General features: G+C 36.4%; 1 protein-coding gene and 1 pseudogene across 5 annotated transcripts in view; one reads left to right on the top strand and one right to left on the bottom strand.

Moving 5' to 3' along the window:
• RBM41 (RNA binding motif protein 41) overlaps window positions 1-23,458 on the bottom strand; it is a 78,859-nt gene that overhangs the window by 29,955 nt on the left and 25,446 nt on the right. For all 5 annotated transcript variants that reach the window (XM_065914768.1, XM_065914766.1, XM_065914767.1 and 2 more), the window contains one exon: window positions 4,677-5,080. In XM_065914768.1, coding sequence (XP_065770840.1) covers window positions 4,677-5,080 — 404 coding nt within the window. The remainder of the gene's footprint in view (window positions 1-4,676; window positions 5,081-23,458) is intronic.
• LOC136154049 (small nuclear ribonucleoprotein E-like) lies at window positions 12,996-13,285 on the top strand (annotated as a pseudogene).

Below are 23,458 nucleotides of genomic sequence, written 5' to 3'. Positions count from 1 at the left end.
CTATTCCAATAATGTGCATGGTACACCTTTTGAAATTGTCCTTGGATATTCTGTTACATTTTTAAAGTCTTTTTTTAAATCTTCGCATTTCAGTTTGGAAGGTTTCTATTGACATGTCTTCAAGCTACTAACTCAATCTTTCCTCTTCTGTATCCAGTCTGCTGATGAGCCTATCTAAGGCATTGTGTTTTGTTTTTTTTTTTTTTTTTTGGTCATGTCACATGGTTTACAGAGTCTCAGTTCCCTGACCAGGGATTGAACCTGGCAATGAAAGCCCAGAATCCTAACCACTAGGCCACAGGGAACTCCCAAAGGCATCATTTCTGTTACACTGTTTTTGATTTCTTACATCGCTTTCTAGAGTTTTTCTGTCTGCTTATATTATCCATTTGTTCTTGCATGTTGTAAACTATTTCTAGCAGACTCATTAGCATATTAGTTATAGCTATTTTTAAAAAACCTGTGTCATATCTGAGCTTCGTTCTGATGTTGGTTTTGTCTCTTGAGACTGTGGTTTATCTTTTGGTAAGCTGTATCACTTCTTTTTGTTGAATGGAAAAAATCATTTCTTTTTTGTTACATTATATGTAACAACAGTAGAAACTGAGATAAACAGGCCCTTCATGTGAGGTTTTATGTTAATCTGGCTAGAAGTTGGGCTGTGTTTAATGTTTGCTTTAGCTGCAGGTGTCAGAGGTTTTTCAGTTTCCTCTAATATCCTTGTTTTTGTCTCCCTTGTTTTCTTTGAGTTTCCCTAAAAACATTTTAGAGTTTGACCCTTGCAGGTTCTTCAGTTATAATTCAGTTATCATACTGAAGACCTGTTGATGTGGTAGTAAGGTGCAGGGTATGGGAAAACATTCTGCATCTTATAATTAAGTCTCAGGTATTTTTTTTTTCATTTATTAGTTGGAGGCTATTTACTTTACAATATTGTAGTGGTTTTTGCCATACATTGACAAGTCTCAGGCATTTACTATGCCCATGTACCCAGCCTGTAACCTTCACAAGTATTTCACAGCTTTTATTCTCTTTCTCGTAGATGACACAGTAAGACTAGAGGGGCCTGGAGTTCAGTAATTTCCCTTCTCCCATACTAGAGAAGGCTTTGGTTAAGTTGTTTTACTTGCTGGATAGCTCTCTGTTAGGTAGAAGCTCTGGATGTATTTCAAGTTGATTCTTTTTCCTATCAACATGCCAGAAACAGAAGACTTATTCTTGGCTCTTTACATTGAGAACCCAGTGGGGTTCCTGGAGGTAAGAGTCATGAAAATGTGGGGGCCCCTTTGGCTGTGGACCCCAGAAGTTTATTACTCAAACACTAATCTATACTGTTTCCAGCAATTTGTCAAAGTTACCACTTATGTGTTCCTACCAATTTATGGCTCAGTGCTTTCTGCTTCTGATAAGCAGATCTGGGAAGTGATTCTTTGTAATTGCCTGTCTCTCCAGATTTCAAGGTTGCAGTTTGCTCTCTGACTTCAAATCTCTGATGAATCCAAGAAAATTCATTGATTTTTTAGTCTGTTCAGCTGTTCTTTCTGTTGTAAGACAGTAGTGATGACTTCTAAGCAGTTTACATGTTGGCACTGAAACCCAAAGTCTCAAACAAAACATGTTTCATTCAACATTGTTTCATCCATGTTGATACCTGTAGTTCTGTTTCATTCATTTTTTCTTCCATATCATATTCTATTTTATGAATTCACCATGCTTTATCCATTCTCCTGCTTATGAACATGTATGTTGTTCACAATCAATGCTACTATGAGCATCCTTATAACATCTCCTAATGTGTATGTGTAAAAGTTTCCCTAGGATAGATACTAAGAAGTGGGATTACTGACCTACAGTGTTGAGCATCTTTCATTTTACTGAGTATTGCCACAATGTTCTTTTTTTTCCTTTTATTTTTATTAGTTGGAGGCTAATTACTTTACAATATTGTAGTGGTTTTTGCCATACATTGATGCCACAATGTTCTTGAAAGTGGTTATACTCATTTATATTCACCCAGCAGTATATTAAAGAATTCTTACTGTTCCATACATTCACCAGTACTTGGCATTGTCAGGCCTTTAAATGTATGCCAAATGTAAAAGGGTATTAAATGATATTAAATACTATCTCATTGTAGTTTTATTTTGCATTTCTTTGATTACTAATGAGACTTTATGTATATGTTAACTGGTCATTTGTGTTTTCTCCCCTATGAACTGCCTGTTCATATCTTCTGGTCATTTTTATTGGATTGCTTGTCTCTTTCTTACTGATTTATAGAGAAAGATTTCCTTCAAATATCTCAAAAAGCACAAACCATCAAATAAAATACTGATTAATTATGTCAAAACGAAAGCCTTCTGCTTAACAAAAGACATCAGAAACAATGTTAAAAATACAAGCTACTCACCTGGTGCAGCAAGTGTTTGTATCTAGAATTCTAAAATAAAATCTATAGGTAATACTAAAACCTAAATAATCATAATCTATAAATGCTATTAAAAACTAAATAAATAATGGGAAAGAAACAGAACAGGCAATTCACAGACGGTTCCTGAAAGGCTAATGAATGTATGAATACATGCATAACTTCATTGGAAAATAGGAACATTGAAATTAAAACCATGAGATACCTTTCAAATACATTAGACTGGCCAAAATAAAAAGTCAAATATTTTAAAGTCTTAGCAAAGATGTGAAAGAGATTTCTTAAACTCTGCTCATGGAGGTGAAAATATACGTATCCTATATTACAGTAATTCCACTCCTAGATATATAATCTAGAACAGTGATTCTTAAAACGTCACTCAGACCAGCATCATCATCAGTATCTCCAGGGAACTTGGAAATGCAAATTCTCAGGTCCTACTCCAGATGTACATGACAAAAAATTCTAGGGGCAGAACCCAGCAATCTGTGTTTTAACAAGCCTTCCAGAGAATTCTGGTACATGCTAACGTTTGAGAATCACTGCAATAGAGTAATGTTTTTTCTGGCCCTTTTGACTGAGATCTATAGGAAGAAATGCATTTTATATTCTGGCCCACACACATATCACACACAAAAGCACAATAAACAAAAGCTTCAAAAAACAATAATTATCCTTACTACTCTATGGAATGCACTTTGATATTTTCTATTTCTTTAAAATACTGCTGCTTGTGACCTATTAATAGTAATCTAAAGTTTGAAAAACTGTCCTAGAGAAACTCCTGTACATGTGCAACAGGAGATATGTACAATAGTATTTGTTGCAGAACTGTCTATAATGGAAAAAAAGAAAAAAAATCTTCAGGAGAATGGATAAATGAATTATAGTATTTTTCTACAATGGAATACTACACAGTTCCTCATATCTTTAGAAATAAATTTTAAAAACATGTATATTGAGTCAAAAAGCAAGTTGTAGAAGGATATGTAGAGTATGATATCATCTATATAGTTTAAAAAGAAATAAAATTACATGTTGTTTATGAATATACAGATTTATAGTAAAAGTATAAAACATGTGTGGGAATGATAAATGGCAAACACAGGATGGTGGTTACCACTGGAAAAGAAAAAGGGGAATAGGAGCAGTGAGGGATACATGAAAGTTTCCAGGTGTCTCTGTAAGGCCTTATTTTTAAAAATCAACCAAATATGGAAACTGTTAATAATTGACAGGGAATTCCCCGGCAATCCAGTGGTTAGGGTTCCACATTCTCACTGCCAAGGGCCTGGGTTCAATACTGGTCAGAGAACTAAGATCCCACAAGTCATGTGGTGCGGTCAAGGGGAAAAAAAAGGCAAGAATTGGTAAAGAAAGTTGGTTCAGTACAAAGGTTCTTGCTATATTATTCTCTGTAACTTTTCATAATTAATAATTTTAATAAACAATAAAAATTCAGCTACCCTTGAACATCAAGAATATATTAGAAATGTAATCAGTCAAAGGAAACAGCTTAATAATCTTCGACAACACCTTTTGAAAAATTTAGGGACACCCAGGACCTAACATTATTTTTCTGGTTTTGTTTTTTAAATTGAACACAAGTATATGCTCCAGGGTCTTGTGTTGCTTTTTTGAGTGACATGATAATGAAATTTTCAATTCTGGATGTAACACATACCATGAATGTGACATAATGATCTGATCAACAAAACAAGGATTATTTACAACTTTTCTTAGATATTCGCCAATTCCTCAAGGCTTAGAGGCCCTGTGCTTTCATTTTGCTGCTAAGCTACCAGCAATTTAAGTCATATGTCATATGAAAGCCAGGTGGAGCATTCTGAAGAGAAAACTCATGTGGTAACAGCAAACCCTACTCACAACCAGGCACATGGCTACTAGATATAGTGGACCTATGAATTTTTCTTTAGTTGAGGGTTTCTAGTGGGCATGGACTAAAGTCTGATCAAGATTTCTTTAAAATTCTTGTTTTTTAAACAAAATTCTAAGGATAGTTTATGACGTTAGAAAACCACAATGAACATCATAGGAAATATGCTACTTATATAGTCAGAGCTACTTATATAGCAGAGAATTAATAGTAAAGGTCAAAGAAAAACGCAATCATTGTGCCGATGTCATGATTCTTTGGTATAATCAAAGCTAATACAAAAGTATTACTTTAAGTAGAGGTAAATAAAAATGAAAACAACCCATTTTTTTTTCTTGGTTTGGCCTATACCTTGTTTGGCTCCCCTGGATTATATGAAGAAAACATAGGAATTTTTCGGATCTCTTCCTCTGACAAACGATTTCTCTGGATCTCATCTTCTGGGACAAATTCTATTGGCTGCGTCAGCTTCTTAGGCCCAGTCCAACACTGCTCAGGTGAATTATCAATAACTTTTGCCACATGGAGACTGGGACCTTTACCCTGTGCTGCCTGTTTTCCCTTGTCCTGGAGTAATGACGGGTTCTCAGCTGTGCCACTATCTCCCACTGATGTAGCTGAGACCAGTGAGTGGGAAGCAAAGGGTTCACCTCTCATTAGTTGGAACTCTTCAAGACGCTTTTTCATTATCATCTCTTGGTAAAAACTTTCCAGCTTGTTCATGGGATCACCTTTGTTCTTCTTTTGGGGTTCATCTGGATCAAGACAAAGAGATACGGAAGTTCTACAAAGCCTACCAAAACAACCTTTGACAAATTAATAAAAATTAAATCTTGAATCTCAGATAATGAAACTCTACTGGGGTAGATATTTACCTGTGAAAAATGACAATAATATATAGCTATGTTATTACAGTGCATCTTGGGTAAGCCCGGGACTATGGTGAGGCAAGTGAGGCATCTGGGGTCCAAAATTTGAGGTGCTCACTCTCAGGGTCATGCAAGTACATGCATCTAACTGATAAAGGCATTTGAAAAAATGTAACTAGTATGGCATTATCACACTTCACAAAATTAATAATAATTCCTTACCATTATCTGCTACTAAATTCATATTCAAATGGCCCTGATTTTCTCAAAGATGTCTTTTTACACTTGGTTCAAGATCTAAACCAGCCATTAGCTGTTATGTCTTAAAACCTCATTAAACACACACACACACACACACACACACACACACAGAGCTTCCCTTCTTTCTCAGTCCTCAAATCTTTTTCTCCCCCAATCCCACTTATTCATTAGAGAAGCCACATCATTTGATCAGAACAAATGAATTTAATTAGTTGTTCCTCATGATATTATTTAACTTGTTCCTCAATCCCCTCTATTTCTTACAAACTGGTAGTCAAATCTAGAGCTATGCTACCATGTGGCCACTAGCCACATGAGTCTATTTAAATTAATTTTTTAAATGTTAGTTCCTCTGTTAAACTATGAATATCAAATGTTCAACAAGCACATGTGGCTACTAGATGTCATTCTGGGCAGAATAAAGACCATTTACATTATTGTAAAAAGTTGTATTGGATATTGCTGATCTAGATTTGAGCTCAATATTTTTAGGCAAGAATCCTCCATATATTATATAGATGTATATTTCCTATTACATCATATCATTAGGCACATAATGTTCAGTGGTCCCATTTCTAGTGATGTTAAAATTGATCAGTAGATTCAGGTGTTTTTGGTCTGATCCTTCCATTATGAAGTTTTCCCATTTGCTTTTTAACTAAGGGGTTTGCATCCATTGATGACCTTTGCTTAAATCCATTAATTTATTAAGAGTTGTAAAGTGGAGCTCCCCTAATTCTATTATTTATTCTGTACTTATTATTTCTTTTGTATTAATTATTTGGAATCCTATAATGGACTTACCGTCATCAACTATTTGGTTTCCCTATATAAGTTCATACAGGAAAAGTAGGACAAAATCTTGATTTGTTTCCCATTATTTTTCAACTATAAGAGTTTAATGAGTTGGTACTTTAAAAGTGTCCAATGATGACCAATGATTATTTTTAGTATAATTGTGAGACATGTATTTTCATATATTTGATGTGTTTCAATTAAATGTAGTCATTCTTTTTAGTGATCAAGTTATTCCACTTAGGATCAGTGCATGCGTGCAAAGTTGCTTCAGTTGTGTCCAACTCTTTACAACCCTATGGAATGTAGCCTGCCAGGCTCCTCTGTCCACAGGGATTCTCCAGGAGAGACTACTCGAGTGGGTTGCCATACCCTCCTCCAGGGAATCTTCCCCACCCAGGGATTGAACCCATGTCTCCTGAGGTTCCTGCATTGCAGGCAGATTCTTTACCGCTGAGCTACTGGGGAAGCCCTAGGATCAGTGAAAGTCCCTTAAAATTGACTCCTGTACTGCTTTCTAGTTTTCTGGCATAGCAAGATATCTTAAGTTCATCTTGCATATTTCCTAACTCAAACCTGAAATATTTTTCTAAGGACCACTGGCTCCTGTTAGTGTGAAATATTATTTAGAAACAACAATATGTTGCTAAATCTGTTCATAAATGTTGAGCTGTTGTTGCTTCTAGGCCTTTTTCAGTGAATAAAGGTAGGAAAATTTTTATGAAAAATAAATCATAAATTTATACTGGTATTTCCACTTCAAATTAAGATTACAAGATTATTACTTAAGTCCATGATTTTTTTTAAGTCCATGATTTTTGACTCCTATCTCTCTCACATGTGCTTAGGATACTGGTTCGTAATGATATTAACAAATTATTTATTAGCTTTTTCCTACAATAGATAGAATTTTAAAATGTCAATAACAATACTAACATGATTATCAACAATAAAACTACTGAATACAGTTTTAAAATTCTTTGCAGTTACTTTTGTCCTTTAAATTATATCCCATTAGGAATATGCAAATATTATTTTAAATCATTTTAAATAACTTTTCTCTGTATGGTTATGGTACCAACTTTATTCATAGTTAGGCTAATTTGCTTCAGGCTGTTTATAAATTTCAGGGATTTATTTTTTCCCTTTTGATTAATTTTTAAAATTATGCAAAACATTTACATGGGTCTAAAATGAAAACGAGGGCTTCCCTCATAGCTCAGTTGGTAAAGAATCTGCCTGCAACGCAGGAGACCCCAGTTTGATTCCTGGGTCGGGAAGAACTGCTGGAGAAGCGATAGGTTACCCACTCCAGTATTCTTGGGCTTGCCTTGTGGCTTAGGTAGTAAAGAATTCACCTGCAATGTGGGAGACCTGGGTTCGGTTCCTGGGTTGGGAAGATTCCCTGCAGACGGGAAAGGCTACCCATTCCAGTATTCTGGCCTGGAGAATTCCATGGACTGTATAGTCCATGGGGTCACAAAGAGACACGACTGAGCAACTTTCACTTCACTTCACTAAAGTGAAAACTGTATTATACAGTACCTTCAAAGAAGTCTTGCTTTCCATCTCTGTAAACCTCATCCCACTCTTTTCCTTCTCCATAAATAATAATTTTACTAGTTTTGGCTTTATGGTTCCATTGCTTCTTTTTTGAAATATAACTAAATAGGCACAAACACATAACACATGCACACACATATCTGTGTGTGTTTATGTTTTTATTTAGTTGGTCAGTCATGTCCAACTCTTTTGTGACCCCATGAACTGTAGCCCATCAGGCTCCTCTGTCCATGGGATTTCCCAAGTAAGAATACTGGAGTAGGTTGCCATTTCCTTCATATATATATATATATAAAATTCAGTATATCCCCTTCTCCTATATAAAAGGTAACTTACTATAAACACTGTTCTACAACTTACTTAACACTTAAGTTCTTGCACTTAACAATATATCCTGGCAATAATTCCATGTTAATGTAGAGAGCTCTTCCCTTTCCTTCTTATAGTTGCACAGTACTTCACTGTGTGGATGTACAAGAGTTTATTCAACTACTCCCCTACGTGATGCACCCTGGTGTTGTTTCCAGTCTTTACTGCTACTGTGAATAATGCCCTGACAAACAGCCTGTGCATACAGGATTTTGTATTTTCTCAGTATATCTTTAAAATAGATTCTAAGAACTGGCACTGCTGAGATATAGGGCAAATGTATAACAAATTTTTCTCTATGTTTTTCTAAATTTCATTCTGTAAGAATTGCATTATTCTGCATTTCCACCAGCAAGGTATAAGAATATTTATGGAAGGATTTCTTAAGACCTAAAAAGCAGTAACTATTAAGGAATACATTGACAAATTCAGATACATTAAAATTAAAAGCTTCTGTTCATTAAAAAGATCCTAAAGAAAAAACTCACAGAATGGGGAAAGATATTTGTTGTACAAATAATTGATAAAGAAGAGAATCACTAGGAAAAAGGGCAAAAGACAGAAAAAGGTGCCTTGCAAAAGAGGAAATACATTGGCTAATAAATACAAGGAAAATGCTCAATATCATAATTCATGGAAATACTAATTAAGAAGGGAATACCATATTGGCAAAAAATAAAAAATAAAAAATAAATACCAATACCACATGTCAGTGAGGTTGTGAAGCAAATACATTGCTGGTAGGAATGTGCAAATCACTATAACATTATCTACTGACACTGAATATGCTCATAATATGACCCATCAATCCCACTCCTACATATATACCCTAGAAGAATTTGAGCATAGTGCACCAGGGTATAATAATAAGAATATTTAGATCAGTACTATTTATAATAGCCTGAAACTAGCAAAAATATAAATGTCCATCTAAGAAGAATCAATTATAAAACTGTAGCAAGTTTATATAATAAAATCCTATATTACAACAAAATCAGCAAATTTTGGCTACATATGATCAAGTAGATGAATACACTAATGTATACACTCAAAAGTATTTATTCAGTGGCCATTCTGATCCAGGTACTATTCCAGGTTCTTGGGAAACATTGATAAATAATACAAAGATCGCTATCTTCAAAGAACTAAGTGAATTATATGGTATGCTAGAAGGTTATGAGTGCTGTGAAAAAGAAAAAATACAGCAGGAAAAGGGATAACTGGAAGGGTTGAGGGTGGTGGTAGGGTTGGTGGCAATTTTAATGTTGGTCTGAGTAGGTCTCATTGAGAAGGTAACATTTGAGAGAAGACTTATAGAAAGTGAGGTAATCTGTCATCCTGATATTGGAGTGAGGGCTCCATGGTAGGAGTAAGTTTCAAAAAGTTTTTAAAGTCTGAAATTATACAAAGTATTTCTCTGAACACAATGGAATCACATTAGGGATCTACAACTAGAAGAAATCTTGGAAAATATAAATATCTGGATATTAAACAAACACATTTCTAAATAACCCATAGGTCAAAGAACTTCCAAATGAAATTTAAAAATATTCTGAACTAAATAAAAATGAAAACACAACATAACATTTCTGGATAGAGATAAAACAATGCACAGAGCTTTAAACACCTATATCAGAAAGGAGGAATGGTTTCAAAGCTATAACTTGAGCTTCCAATTTAGGAAACTAAAAAAAGAGCACACACAAAGCAAGCAGAAGTAAGAAAATAATAAAGATTACAGAATCAGTGCAACAGAAAACAGGGGAAATATGGAGAAAAATCAATGAAATCAAAAGCTAGTTCTTTGAAAAGATTAACAAAATGGCAAATTCTTAGCTAGACAAACCAAGAAAATAAGAAGGAAGACAAAAATGACTAAAGTCAAGAATTAAAAGGGAGGGATCATTACCGATCCTATACCAATAGAAACAATTAAAAGGGATAATTATATATAACTTTAGGCCAGCAAATGAGAAAGCTTAGATGAGTGGACAAATTCCTAGGAAGATATGAATTACCAAAGCAGTCTTAAGAAGAAAAAGAATAGCTGAAAAGCCTATAATAAGAGAGCTTGAATTAGTGGTCAACAAACTGCTCACAAAGAAAAGTCCAGATTCAAATGGTTTCACTGGTGAATTCTACCAAATATTTAAGAAATAATATCAATCCTGCACACTTTCAGAAAATAAAGGAGGAGGTAATATTTTCCAACTTATCTATTATGTCATTATTATACTGAAACCAAAGTTTAAAAAGATACCACAAACAAAGAAAAATCACAGGACAATAACTCTCATGAAAATAGGCACAAAAATCCTCAACAAAATATTAGTAAGTCTAATTCAGCAACATATAAAAATGATTATGATACACTTGTAAGTGGGTTTATCCCAGGGATGAAAGATTGTTTTAACATATAAAGAGCAGTTAATACAATGTCATATTAACAGACTAAAACTTTAAACCACATATTCACTACAGTAGGTGCAGAAAAAGCAGTAAACGGAATCTAACACCCATTCATGATTTTCAAAAAACTCTCAAATAACTAGGAATAGAAGGGAACCTCTTCAACCTGCATGGGGTAGGCACCAAAGATGTCTGCAACCTGCACCCTGCGATCTTTGAAAATGTCGCATAGTAAAAGGGACTCTGCAGATGTGATTGTCACTGATTATGGAGGTGGGCCCAATGTAATTATAAGGGTCCTTACAAGAAGGAGGAAGAAGGGTCAGAAACAGTGGGAGATGTAGGATGGAAGTAGAGGTAAGAGTAATGTGAGGAAGGGGCCATGAACCAAGAAATGCAGGCGGATTCCAGAAGCTGAAAAAGGCTCCCCTAGAGAATCCCAGAAGGAATACAGCCCTGTGAACATCTTGATTTTAGGACTTTTGACCTCTAGAACTGTAAGAGAAAAATTCTGTGTTGCTTTAAGCTGTTGAATTTATGGTAACTAATTACAGCATCCATAAGAAAGTAATATATTTCTAAAGGCATGCACAAAAAATCTAGAGGTAAGATCATAGTTAATGGTTAAAAACTGAATGTTTTCCCCCTAAGACTGGGAACAAGGCAAGGATGTCTCCTCTCACTACTGGTGAAATAAATTACAGAAAATCAAAATAAAGGAAGATACCTTCCATATTCATGGATTAGAATATTCAATATTATTAAAATGGAAATTTCCCCAAAATTGAATTACAGATTCAGTATAGTCCTTATAAAAATTCCAGCAGGCATTTTTTTTTTGTAGAAAAACTGACAAGCTGCTTCTAAATTTACATGGAAATATAAAGGACCTAGAATAACCAAGGCAATTTTGAGAAAGAGAAACAAAATTGGAGGAATTATACTACCTGATTTTGAAACTTATCATAAAGGTAAGGAGGTTCAGTGTGTAAGGATAGGCATATACATTGGCATACAGATCAAGGGAACCAAACTGAGTGTCCAGAAATAAACACTTATATTTATGATCAACTGATTTTTCTACAAAAAATCTTCCCTGGTGGCTCAGTCAGTAAAGAATCTGCTTGCATTGCAGGAGACCCAGGTTCAATCCCTGGGTCAGGAAGATACCCTTGAGAAGGAAAGAGCAACCCACTCCAGTATTCTTGTCTGGGAAATCCCATGAACAGAGGAGTCTGGTGGCTATAGTCCACGGGGTTGTAAGAGTTGGACATGACTTAGTGACTATACCAACATCACCATTTTTCTCCAAAAGTGCAAGGACAATTCAATGGGGAAATAATAATCTTTACAATAAATAATGCTGGGACAACTGGATATCCAAACACAAAATATGAACTTCAATCCTTCATCTTAACACAGAAAAATGAACTTAAAATAGATAATAAATGTAACTGTAAAGGCTAAAACTAAAATATTCTAGAAGAAAACATAGGAGAATCTCTTTCTGACCTTGAATTCAGCAAAGAATTCTTAGATACGATACCAAAAGCACAAGTCATAAAAGAACAAATTAATAAATTGAACTTCATTAAAATTTTAAAAATTTGTTCTTCAAAATACATTATTAAGAAAATAAAAAGAAATAGACTGGAAGAAAGTATTTGCGAAGCGTATATCTTGTAAAAGACTTGCATTCAGAATACACAAAGAACCTTCACCACTCAATACTAAGAAAGCAAACAACCCAATCAAAAACTGGGTAAAAGATTTACAGAAACTATAAAACTCTTAGAGGAAAACTTAGGCAGAAGACTCGATGACACAAATCAAAGCAAGATCCTCTATGACCCACCTCCTAGAGTAATGGAAATAAAAATGAAAGCAAACAAGTGGGACTTGATTAAACTTAAAAGCTTTTGAATAGGAAAGGAAACTATAAGCAAGGTGAAAAGACAACCCTCAGAATGGGAGAAAATAATAGCAAATGAAACAACTGACAAAGGATTCATTTCCAAAATATACAAGCAGCTCATACAACTCAATGTCAGAAAAACAAACAACCCACTCAAAAAGTAGGAAAAAGACCTAAACAGACATTTCTCCAAAGAAGACATACAGATGGCTAACACATGAAAAGATGCTCAACATTGCTCATTATTAGAGAAATGAAAATTGAAACTACAATGAGATATCACCTTACACCAGTCAGAATGGCCATCATCAAAAAGTCCACAAACAATAAATGCTGGGGAGGGTGTGGAGAAAAAAGGGAACCCTCTTGCACTGTTGGTGGGAATATAAATTGATACAGCCATTATGGAAGACGGTATGGAGATTCCTTAAGAAACTAGGAATAAAACAACCATATGGAGTTGCTTTCTGACAGTGTGGAGCAGTGTGGTGCCTGTGAGTGTCCAGCATGGCGTACCGGGGCCAGGGCCAGAAGGTGCAGAAGGTGATGGTGCAGCCCATCAATCTCATCTTCAGATACTTGCAAAATAGATCACGGATTCAGGTGTGGCTTTATGAGCAAGTAAATATGCGGCTAGAGGGCTGTATCATTGGTTTTGATGAGTATATGAACCTCATATTAGATGATGGAGTCATTCTAAAACAAAGTCAAGAAAACAACTGGGTCGGATCATGCTAAAAGGAGATAACATTACTCTGCTCCAAAGTGTCTCCAACTAGAAGTGATAGATGAAGTGAGAAATTGTTGGGCAAAACCGTTGGGTTTTTTAGGTGTCTTTTGTTAGAGATGTAGTTCTAAAACTTGTATTCATATTATGTTCTGCTCACCCTTATGTTATTACCAGATGACAATAAATGCTGTGGGACTGCTTTTATCAAAAACAACAACAACAACAACAACCATATGACCTAGCAATCCCACTCCTAGGCATATACCCTGAGGAAACCAAAACTGAAAAAGACATATGTATCCCATTGTTCACTGCAGCACTATTTACAATAGTTAGAACATTGGAAGCAACCTAGATGCCTATCAACAGATGAATGGATAAAGAAGCTGTGGTACATATACACGATGGAATATTACTCAGTCACAAAAAGGAACACATTTGAGTCAGTTCTAATGAGGTGGATGAACCTTGAACCTATTATACAGAGTGAAGTAAGTCAGAAAGAGAAAGATAAATATCATATGCTAACGCATATATATGGAATCTAGAAAAATGGTACAGAAGAATTTATTTACAGGGCAGCAGAGAAACAGACATAGAGAATAGATTTATGGACATGGGGAGAGGGGAGGAGAGGGTGAGATGTATGTAAAGAGTAACATGGAAACTTACATTACCATATGTAAAATAGATAGCCAATGGGAATTTTCTGTATGGCTCAGGAAACTCAAACAGGGCTCTGTATCACCCTGGAGGGGTGGGATGGGGAGGGAGATTCCAAAGGGAGGGGATATATGTATACCTATGGCTGATTCATGTTGAAGTTTGACAGAAAACAACAAAATTCTATAAAGCAATTATCCTTCAATTAAAAAACAAATAAATTTATAATAAAAAAAGCAAAAAAAAAAAACCTGGGTAAAAGATTTGAATAGACATTTCATCAAAAAAGACATAAGAATGGCTCATAAACACATGAAATAGCATCAAGATTATTTATTACAGAAATTAAAAATAAAACTAAAATTAGATACCAGTACACAACCACAAGAATAGCTGAATAAAAAGTATGCAATAACAATTGTTGGCAAGGATGTAGAGATGTAAGAATACTCATATATCACTGATGAGAAGGTAAAATGATACTTCTACACTGGAAAACTGTTTGGCAGTTCCTCAAACATTTTTACATAGAGTTTGACCCAGAAATTGTAAGTATTTCTATATGACCCAGAAAATATTAACTCAAGAGAAATGAAAACATATCCACACAAAAACTTGCAAATGAATGTTTATAGCATTGTTCATAATAGCCCCAAAGTTGAAACAACTCAGTATCATGAAGTGGTGAAGGGATAAACAAAAAGTGGTATATCTATACAATAGAAAACTATTTAGCAATAAAAAGAAATGAATTACTGATACATGCTACAACATGAGCAAACTTCAAAAACATCATGCCACCTGAAAGAAGCAAAATTTCAAACATCAAATAAGATTCTATTTATATGAAATATTTAGAAATGACATATTCATAAAGACAAAAATGTAGGGTACACATGGGAATTTATTTACTACAAATCAGTTCAAGGGAATTTTGCAAAGTCAAGGAAAAGTCTTAAAACTGAATGTAGTAATGACCGTACAATTCAATAAACTTAATAGAAAGTACCTAATTGAACACAATAGGTGAATTTCATCATATGTAAATTGAATACACAGAAGAACTATATGAAAAATGTCTTAATGACCTGGATAACTACAATGGTGTGGTCACTCACCTAGAGCCAGACATCCTAGAGTGTGAAGTCAAGTGGGCCTTAGAAAGCATTACTACAAACAAAGCTAGTGGAGGTGATGGAATTCCAGCTGAGCTATTTCAAATCCTAAAAGATGATGCTGTTAAAGTGATGCACTCAATATGTCAGCAAATTTGGAAAATTCAGCAATGGCCACAGGACTGGAAAAGGTCAGTTTTCATTCCAATCCCACAGAAGGGCAGTGCCAAAGAGTGCTCAAACTACCAAACAATTGTGCTCATTTTGCATGCTAGTAAGGTTAGGCTCAAAATCCTTCAAGCTAGGCATCAGTAGTACGTGAACTGAGAACTTCCAGATGCACAAGCTGGTTTTAGAAAAGGCAGAGGAACCAGTGATCAAACTGCCAACACTTGCTGGATCATAGAGAAAACAAGGAAATTCAAGAAAAACATCTACCTCTGTTTTGTTGCTAAAGCCTTTGACTGTGTGCATCATAACAAACTGTGGAAAACTGTTAAAGAGATGGGAATACCATACTACCTTGCCTGCCTTATACCTCTTTATGGGGGGAGTAAGGGCCTCTTGAGGAGAAGGCAATGGCAACCCACTCCAATACTCTTGCCTGGAAAATCCCATGGATGGAGGAGCCTGGTAGGCTGCAGTCCATGGGGTCTCTAGGAGTTGGACACGATTGAGCCACTTCACTTTCACTTTTCACTTTCATGCATTGGAGAAGGAAATGGCAACCCACTCCAGTGTTCTTGCCTGGAGAATCCCAGGGATGGTGGAGCCTGGTGGGCTGCTGTCTATGGGGTCGCACAGAGTCTGACATGATTGAAGCGACTTAGCAGCAGCAGCAGCAAGGGCCTCTTGATGAGAATGAAGGAGAAGTGTGAAAAAGTTAATTTAAAACTCAATATTCAAAAAACTAAGATCATGGCATCTGCTCTCATTACTTCATGGCAAATAGAGAGGGAAAAAGTGGAAAGAGTAACAGATTTTATTTTCCTGGGTTCCAAAATCACTGAGGATGGTGACTGAAGTCATGAATTGAAAAAAGCTTCCTTGGAAGGAAAGTTATGACAAACCTAGACATCATATTAAAAAGCAGAGACATCACTTTGCTGACAAAGGTCTGTCTAGTCAAAGCTATGGTTTTTCCAATAGTCATGTAGAAATGTGAGAGTTGGACCATAAAGAAGACTGAGCACTGAAGAATTGATGCTTTCGAACTGTGGTGCTGGAGAAGACTCTTGAGAGTCCCTTGGACTGCAAAGAGGTCAAACCAGTCAATCCTAAAGGAAACCAACCCTGAATACTCATTGGAAGGACCGATGCTAAAGCTGAACCTCCAATACTTTGGCCACCTGATAAACAGAGGAGACTCTTTGGAAGACTCTGATGCTGGGAAAGATTGAAGGCAAAAGAAGAGGGAGGCAGAGGATGAGATGATTGGATGACATCATAGAATCAATGGACATGAGTTTGAGCAAACTCCAGGAAATAATGAAGGACAGGGAAGTCTGGCGTGCTGCAGCCCATGGGGTCCCAAAAAGTTAAGAACACAATTTAACGACTAAACAACAACAAAAGCTGCTTAAAAAAATCAAGAAAAAATGAATCAGTTTCATAAAATGTTATAAGAAACAGAATAAAGAAAATATACTGAAAAATTAAAGAACAATTAAATGAATGAAAAGATATATTTACATTCCAAGATTTGAAGATACATATTATCAATATGTCAATTGCCCTTAACTGATTTCTTTGATGGAAACTCAATCAAAATCACATCAGAGAGAGTATACGTTTGTGTGTGAATGTGTGCATGTGTGCACGCGCATGTGTGTGTGTGTGTGTGTGTGTGTGTGTAACTTGATGAGCTGATTCTAACATTTCCATGGAAAAGCAAAGTGCCAAAAGTAGATAAAACTCTTTTGAAGAACAAGGTGGAAGAAATTGTCCTTCCGATGTACAAGGTATCAAGACATAAAAAAGCTAAACTTATGATACTGATTCTGTAATAGTCAAAAAGATCAAAGGAACCCAGAAGAACACCCATGCATATATGAATACCTGATATATGACAGAGCTCGAAATACTATAACAGTGCAGGGACAATATTTTGAATATATGGCGTTGGGATAGAGGGTTATCTATATGAAAAAAAATACTGGAATCCTTATTTCATATTATACATATAAATCAATCAATTTAATGACTTAAATGTGAAAGGAAAATATCATAAAGCTTTTAGAATAAAGGACAGTATCTTCCTGAGTTTATGTAGGGAAGGATTTATTAATCAAAACACAAAAGCACTAAGGAGAAATGAAAAATTAATAAATTTATTACATAAAAATGAAGAACTTTTGATTCATCAAAAGATATCATAAAGGCAGTGAAATGAAAAGCCAAAGAATGGGAATAGATAATTTCAACACATATAAATTGACAAAGAGTAAGTATCCAAAATGATAAAGAACTTGTACAAATTTATAAGTGCATATAAGATTAGAGATGAAATTTGGAGATGGACTATTCATGACATATAATCACAACACTTTTCTAGCATCCTCTTCTCTATAGCAGTACTGGAAGTAAGTAGTAATCACTGAGATCTGCTATATGTATCCTAGGGCTTTGGGGTTGAACTATTGTTGTGATACATGCTTAGTGACCTCTGAAACAAGACTGCATCTGAATATTTAGTGAGTTTGGGATCAACATGTACACATCATTTTACTTACTTATTTTTAAACTTTTTATTTTGTATTGGAGTATAGCCAATTAACTATGTTGTGAAAGTTACAGGTGGACAGCAAAGAGACTCAGTCATACCACATGTACCATTCTCCCCTAAACTCCCTTCCTATCCAGTTGGCCATATAACATTGAGCAGAGTTCCCTGTGCTGCACAGTAGATCCTCACTAGTTATACACAAAGCTATATTTAAAATGAATAACTAACAAGGTATAGCACAGGGAACTCTGCTCAATGTTATGTGGCAGTCCGGATGGGATGGGAATTTGGGGGAGAATGGATCCATGTATTTGTATGGCTGAGTATCTTTGCTGTCCACCTGAAACTATCACAACATAGTTAATCAGCTATACTCCAATATAAAATTTTAAAATGTTTTTAAAAAAGAAAAGAGACTGCATCTGGACACAGATACAAACAGATGGAAACATATTCATGCAAGAAAAAGACATTTCTACATTTCCTAAATGGGCAAAAGAACTAAAGAGCCATTTCACAAAGGAGGCCATCTGAATGGTCAATAAATGTTTGAGAAGGTTTCTGACCTCATTAGATATCAAGAAAATAAAATTAAAATCGCATTGAAACAAACAACATAGACCTAGACTCCTGAAAAATATCAATGTCCTGAAAACCAGACACACAGACAGAAAATCACTTACACGCACATACACATACACACACAGTCAGGGAAACTGTCCTTAAGCAAACTAAATGCAATATGTGATCCCTGATTGCATCCTGGATTTAAAATTGAGAAATCTAATTATAAACTTTTAGATAATATTAACAGTGTTATTATCTTAAGAGTGACCATAATACTGTGATAATACAGGAGGATGTTTTCTTAGGAGATACACAATGAAGTATTTAGGAGTAAAACTTAATGTCTCCTATTTTCAAATAGTTAAGCAATAAACAAACCACACATACACGGATACACCATTCTCATGTAGATGAACAGAGACATAAAGCAAATGTGGCAAAATGCCAACAGCTGTTAAATGTAGGTGAGGGGTATAGATGTACTATTCTTTCGATTTTTTTCCACATTTAAAATTTTAAAAATAGAAAGCATGGAAATAACACTTTATTAAAGATTAAGAAAATAAAAGGTAATATAAATGAATGCTAAGTGTTCAGAAAGGGGAAAAAGAATACAATAAAATACAAGCAAATACCTACTAGATTAGAGTCTGACAATACCTAGCATGGACAAAGATATGGAGTAACCTGAACCTTCACACATGATCGGTGGAATTTTAACTTGGGACAATTCCTTCAAAAAAGAGTTAACATCTATTAAAGCTGAAGATGTGTAAACTCTTCATGCCTTAACTCCACTGTTAGACCCCCAGAAACTCCTGCACATGTGTCCCAGGATACATATACAAGAATGATCACAGTAGCAGCATGGATACTTACACCACCACAAATGGAAACATCCACATGTCCAGAACCTCAGAATGTAATCTTATTTGGAAATAGGGTATTTGCATATATAATGAGGTAAGATGAGGTCATAGTGGATTAGAGTGGGCCCTAAATTCAATGACTTATGTCCTTTAAGAAGACCATGTGAAGACACAGACACACAAGGAGAATATCATATGATGATAGGAGCAGAGACTAGTGAAACATCTAGAAGCCAAGGATTGTCAGCAACCACTAGAAGCTAGGAGAGAAGTGTTGAGTAGATTCATTCTCACAGCCTCCAGAAGAAACCAACCTTGCCAACTTTGATTTGAACTAGCCTCCAGAACTGTGAAAGAATAAATTTCTGTTGTTTTAAGCCATCCAGTTTGTGGTATTTTGTTAAAGCAGTCCTGGGAAACTAACACCTAAAACTGTAGAAGTGATTTTGGAATTGGGTAATGGGTAGATGTTGGAAGAATTTTAGAGGTGCTTGATAGTAAAAGATCGGTTACCTTGAAGGGACCATTGGTAGAAACATGAATGCTAATAACAGCTCTGGTGAGTGTTCAGAAGAAAATAAAGAGGACAGTCAAGAAAACTTCTATCAACTTCTATCATCTTAGAGAACACCTATATCATCATGAAAAAATCTTGGTAGAGATATGAACATTAAAAGTACTGCTGGTGAAGCCTTAGAAGGAAATGATGAGCATGCTATTGAACGCTGAAAGAAAGGTGATCTTTGTTATCAAGTGGCAGAAACTGGGCTGAATTGAGTTCTCCTGCTGGGTAGAAAGTTTAACATAAATGTGAAATTGCATGTTTCAGTTCAGTTCAGTTCAGTTGCTCAGTTCGTGTCCGACTCTTTGCAACCCCATGAACTGTAGCACGCCAGGCCTCCCTGTCTATCACACGCTCCTGGAGCCCACCCAAACCATGTCCATTGTGTCCGTGATGCCATCCAACCATCTTATACTCTGTTGTCCCCTTCTCCTCCTGCCCTCAATTTTTCCCAGCATCAGGGTCTTTTCACATGAGTCAGTTCTTCACATCAGCTGGCCAAAGTGTTGGAGTTTCAGCTTCAACATCAGTCCTTCCAATGAATACCCAGGACTGATCTCCTTTAGGATGGACTGGTTGGATCGCCTTGCAGTCCAAGGGACTCTCAAGAGTATTCTCCAACACCACAGATCAAAAGCATCAATTCTTCGGCGCTCAGCTTTCTTTACAGACCAACTCTCACATCCATTCATGACTACTGGAAAAAACCATAGCCTTGACTAGACAGACCTTTGTGGACAAAGAAATGTCTCTGCTTTTTAATATGCTGCCTAGGTTGGTCATAACTTTCCTTCCAAGGAGTAAGCGTCTTTTAATTTCATGGCTGCAATCACCATCTGCAGTGATTTTGGAGCCCCAAAAAATAAAGTCGGCCACTGTTTCCCCATCTATTTGCCATGAAGCGATGGAACCGGATGCCATGATTTTAGTTTTCTGAATATTGAGCTTTAAGTCAACGTTTTCACTCTCCTCTTTCACTTTCATTAAGAGGCTCTTTAGTTCTTCTTCACTTTCTGCCATAAGGGTGGTGTCATCTGCATATCTGAGGTTATTGATATTTCTCCTGGCAATCTTGATTCCACCTTGTGCTTCCTCAAGCCATGCATTTCTCATGATGTACTCTGCATATAAGTTAAATAAGCAGGGTGACAATATACAGCCTTGACATACTCCTTTTCCTATTTGGAACCAGTCTGTTGTTCCATGTCCAGTTCTAACTGTTGTTTCCTGACCTGCATACAGGTTTCTCAGGAGGCAGGTCAGGTGGTCTGGTATTCCCATCTCTTTCAGAATATTCCACAGTTTATTGTGATCCACAGAGTCAAAGGCTTTGGCATAGTCAATAAAGCAGAAATAGATGATTTTCTGGAACTCTCTTGCTTCTTCGATAATCCAGCAGATGTTCGCAATTTGATCTCTGGCTCCTCTGCCTTTTCTAAAACCAGCTTGAATATCTGGAAGTTCATGGTTTACATATTGCCTGGCTTGGAGAATTTTGAGCATTACATTAGTAGCATGTGCGATGAGTGCAGTTGTGTGGTAGTTTGAGCATTCTTTGGCATTGCCTTTCTTTGGGATTGAAATGAAAACTGACCTTTTCCAGTCCTGTGGTCACTGCTGAGTTTTCCAAATTCGCTGGCATATTGAGTGCAGCACGTTCACAGCATCATCTTTCAGGATTTGAAATAGCTCAACTGGAATTCCATCACCTCCACTAGTTTTGTTCGTAGTAATGCTTCCTAAGGCCCACTTGACTTCACATTCCAGGATGTCTGGCTCTAGGTGAGTGATCACACCACCGTGATTATGTGGATCGTGAAGATTTTTTTTGTATAGTTCTTCTGTGTATTCTTGCCACCTCTTCTTAATATATTCTGCTTCTGTTAGGTCCATAATATTTCTGTCCTTTATTGAGCCTATATTTGCACGAAATGTTCCCTTGGTATCTCTTATTTTCTTGAAGAGATCTCTAGTCTTTCACATTCTATTGTTTTCCTCTATTTCCTTGCATTGATCACTGAGGAAGGCTTTCTTATCTCTCCTTGTTATTCTTTGGAACACTGCATTCAAATGGGTATATCTTTCCTTTTCCCCTTGGCTTTTCGCTTCTCTTCTTTTCACAGCTATTTGTAAGGACTCCTCAGACAGGCATTTTCTTTTCTGCATTCCTTTTTCTTGGGGATGGTCTTGATTCCTGTCTCCTGTACAATGTCACGAACCTCCGTCCATAGTCCATCAGGCACTCTGTCTATCAGATCTAGTCCCTTAAATCTATTTCTCACTTCCACTGTATAGTCATAAGGGATTTGACTTAGGTCATACCTGAATGGCCTAGTGGTTTTCCCCACTTTCTTCAATTTAAGTCTGAATTTGGCAATAAGGAGTTCATGATCTGAGCCACAGTCAGCTCCAGGTCTTGTTTTTGCTGACTATATAGAGCTTCTCCATCTTTGGCTGCAAAGAATATAATCAATCTGATTTCGGTATTGACCATCTGGTGATGTCCATGTGTAGAGTCTTCTCTTGTGTTGTTGGAAGAGGGTGTTTGCTATGACCAGTGCATTCTCTTGGCAAAACTCTATTAACCTTTGCCCTGCTTCATTCCGTACTCCAAGGCCAAATTTGCCTGTTACTCCAGGTGTTCTTGACTTCCTACTTTTGCATTCCAGTCCCCTATAATGAAAAGGACATCTTTTTGGGGTGTTAATTCTAGAAGGTCTTGTAGGTCTTCAGAGAACCATTCAACTTCAGCTTTTTCAGCATTGCTGGTCGGGGCACAGACTTGGATTACATGATATTGAATGGTTTGCCTTGGAAATGAACAGAGATCATTCTGTAGTACTGCACTTCCGACTCTTTTGTTGACTATGACTATGATGGCCACTCCATTTCTTCTAAGGGATTCCTGCCCACCGTAGTAGATATAATGGTCATCTGAGTTAAATTCACCCATTTCAGGCCATCTTAGTTTGCTGATTCCTAGAATGTTGACGTTCACTCTTGCCATCTCCTTTTGACCACTTCCAATTTGCCTTGATTCATGGACTTAACATTCCAGGTTCCTATGCAATATTGCTCTTGACAGCATCAAACTTTGCTTCTATCACCAGTCCCATCCACATCTGGGTGTTGTTTTGCTTTGGCTCCATCCCTTCATTCTTTCTGGAGTTATTTCTCCACTGATCTTCAGTAGCATATTGGGCACCTACCAACCTGGGGAGTTCCTCTTTCAGTGTCCTATTTTTCTGTCTTTTCATACTGTTCATGGAGTTCTCAAGGCAAGAATACTGAAGTGGTTTGCCATTCCCTTCTCCAGTGGACCACATTCTGTCAGACCTCCCCACCATGTCCCCTCTGTCTTGGGTGGCCCCACATGACATGGCTTAGTTTCAGTGAGTTAGACAAGGCTGTGGGCCGTGTGATCAGATTGGCTAATTGTCCCTGATTGTGGTTTCAGTCTGTCTGCCCTCTGATGCCCTCTCTCAAAGCCTACCATCTTACTTGGGTTTCTCTCACCTTGGACGTGGGGTATCTCTTCTATATTTAGCTGAAGAGACTTCCAAGCAAAGTGCAAAAGATGTAGCCTGGTTTCTCACTGATACTTATAAAATGAGAGAGGAGTGAGTTAAATTGAGTAAGTATCTGTTTAAAAAGAAATTCAGAACTTGATCTGGAGAATTCTGAGCCAATCTAGATAGCCCTAGAAAAAGGGACAATGGTA

This window comes from Muntiacus reevesi, chromosome X, assembly GCF_963930625.1.
Source record: "Muntiacus reevesi chromosome X, mMunRee1.1, whole genome shotgun sequence".
Classification (NCBI taxonomy): Eukaryota; Metazoa; Chordata; class Mammalia; order Artiodactyla; family Cervidae; genus Muntiacus; species Muntiacus reevesi.
Note: the sequence above shows the minus strand (reverse complement) of the source record. Positions and strands in the feature narration are given on the sequence as shown.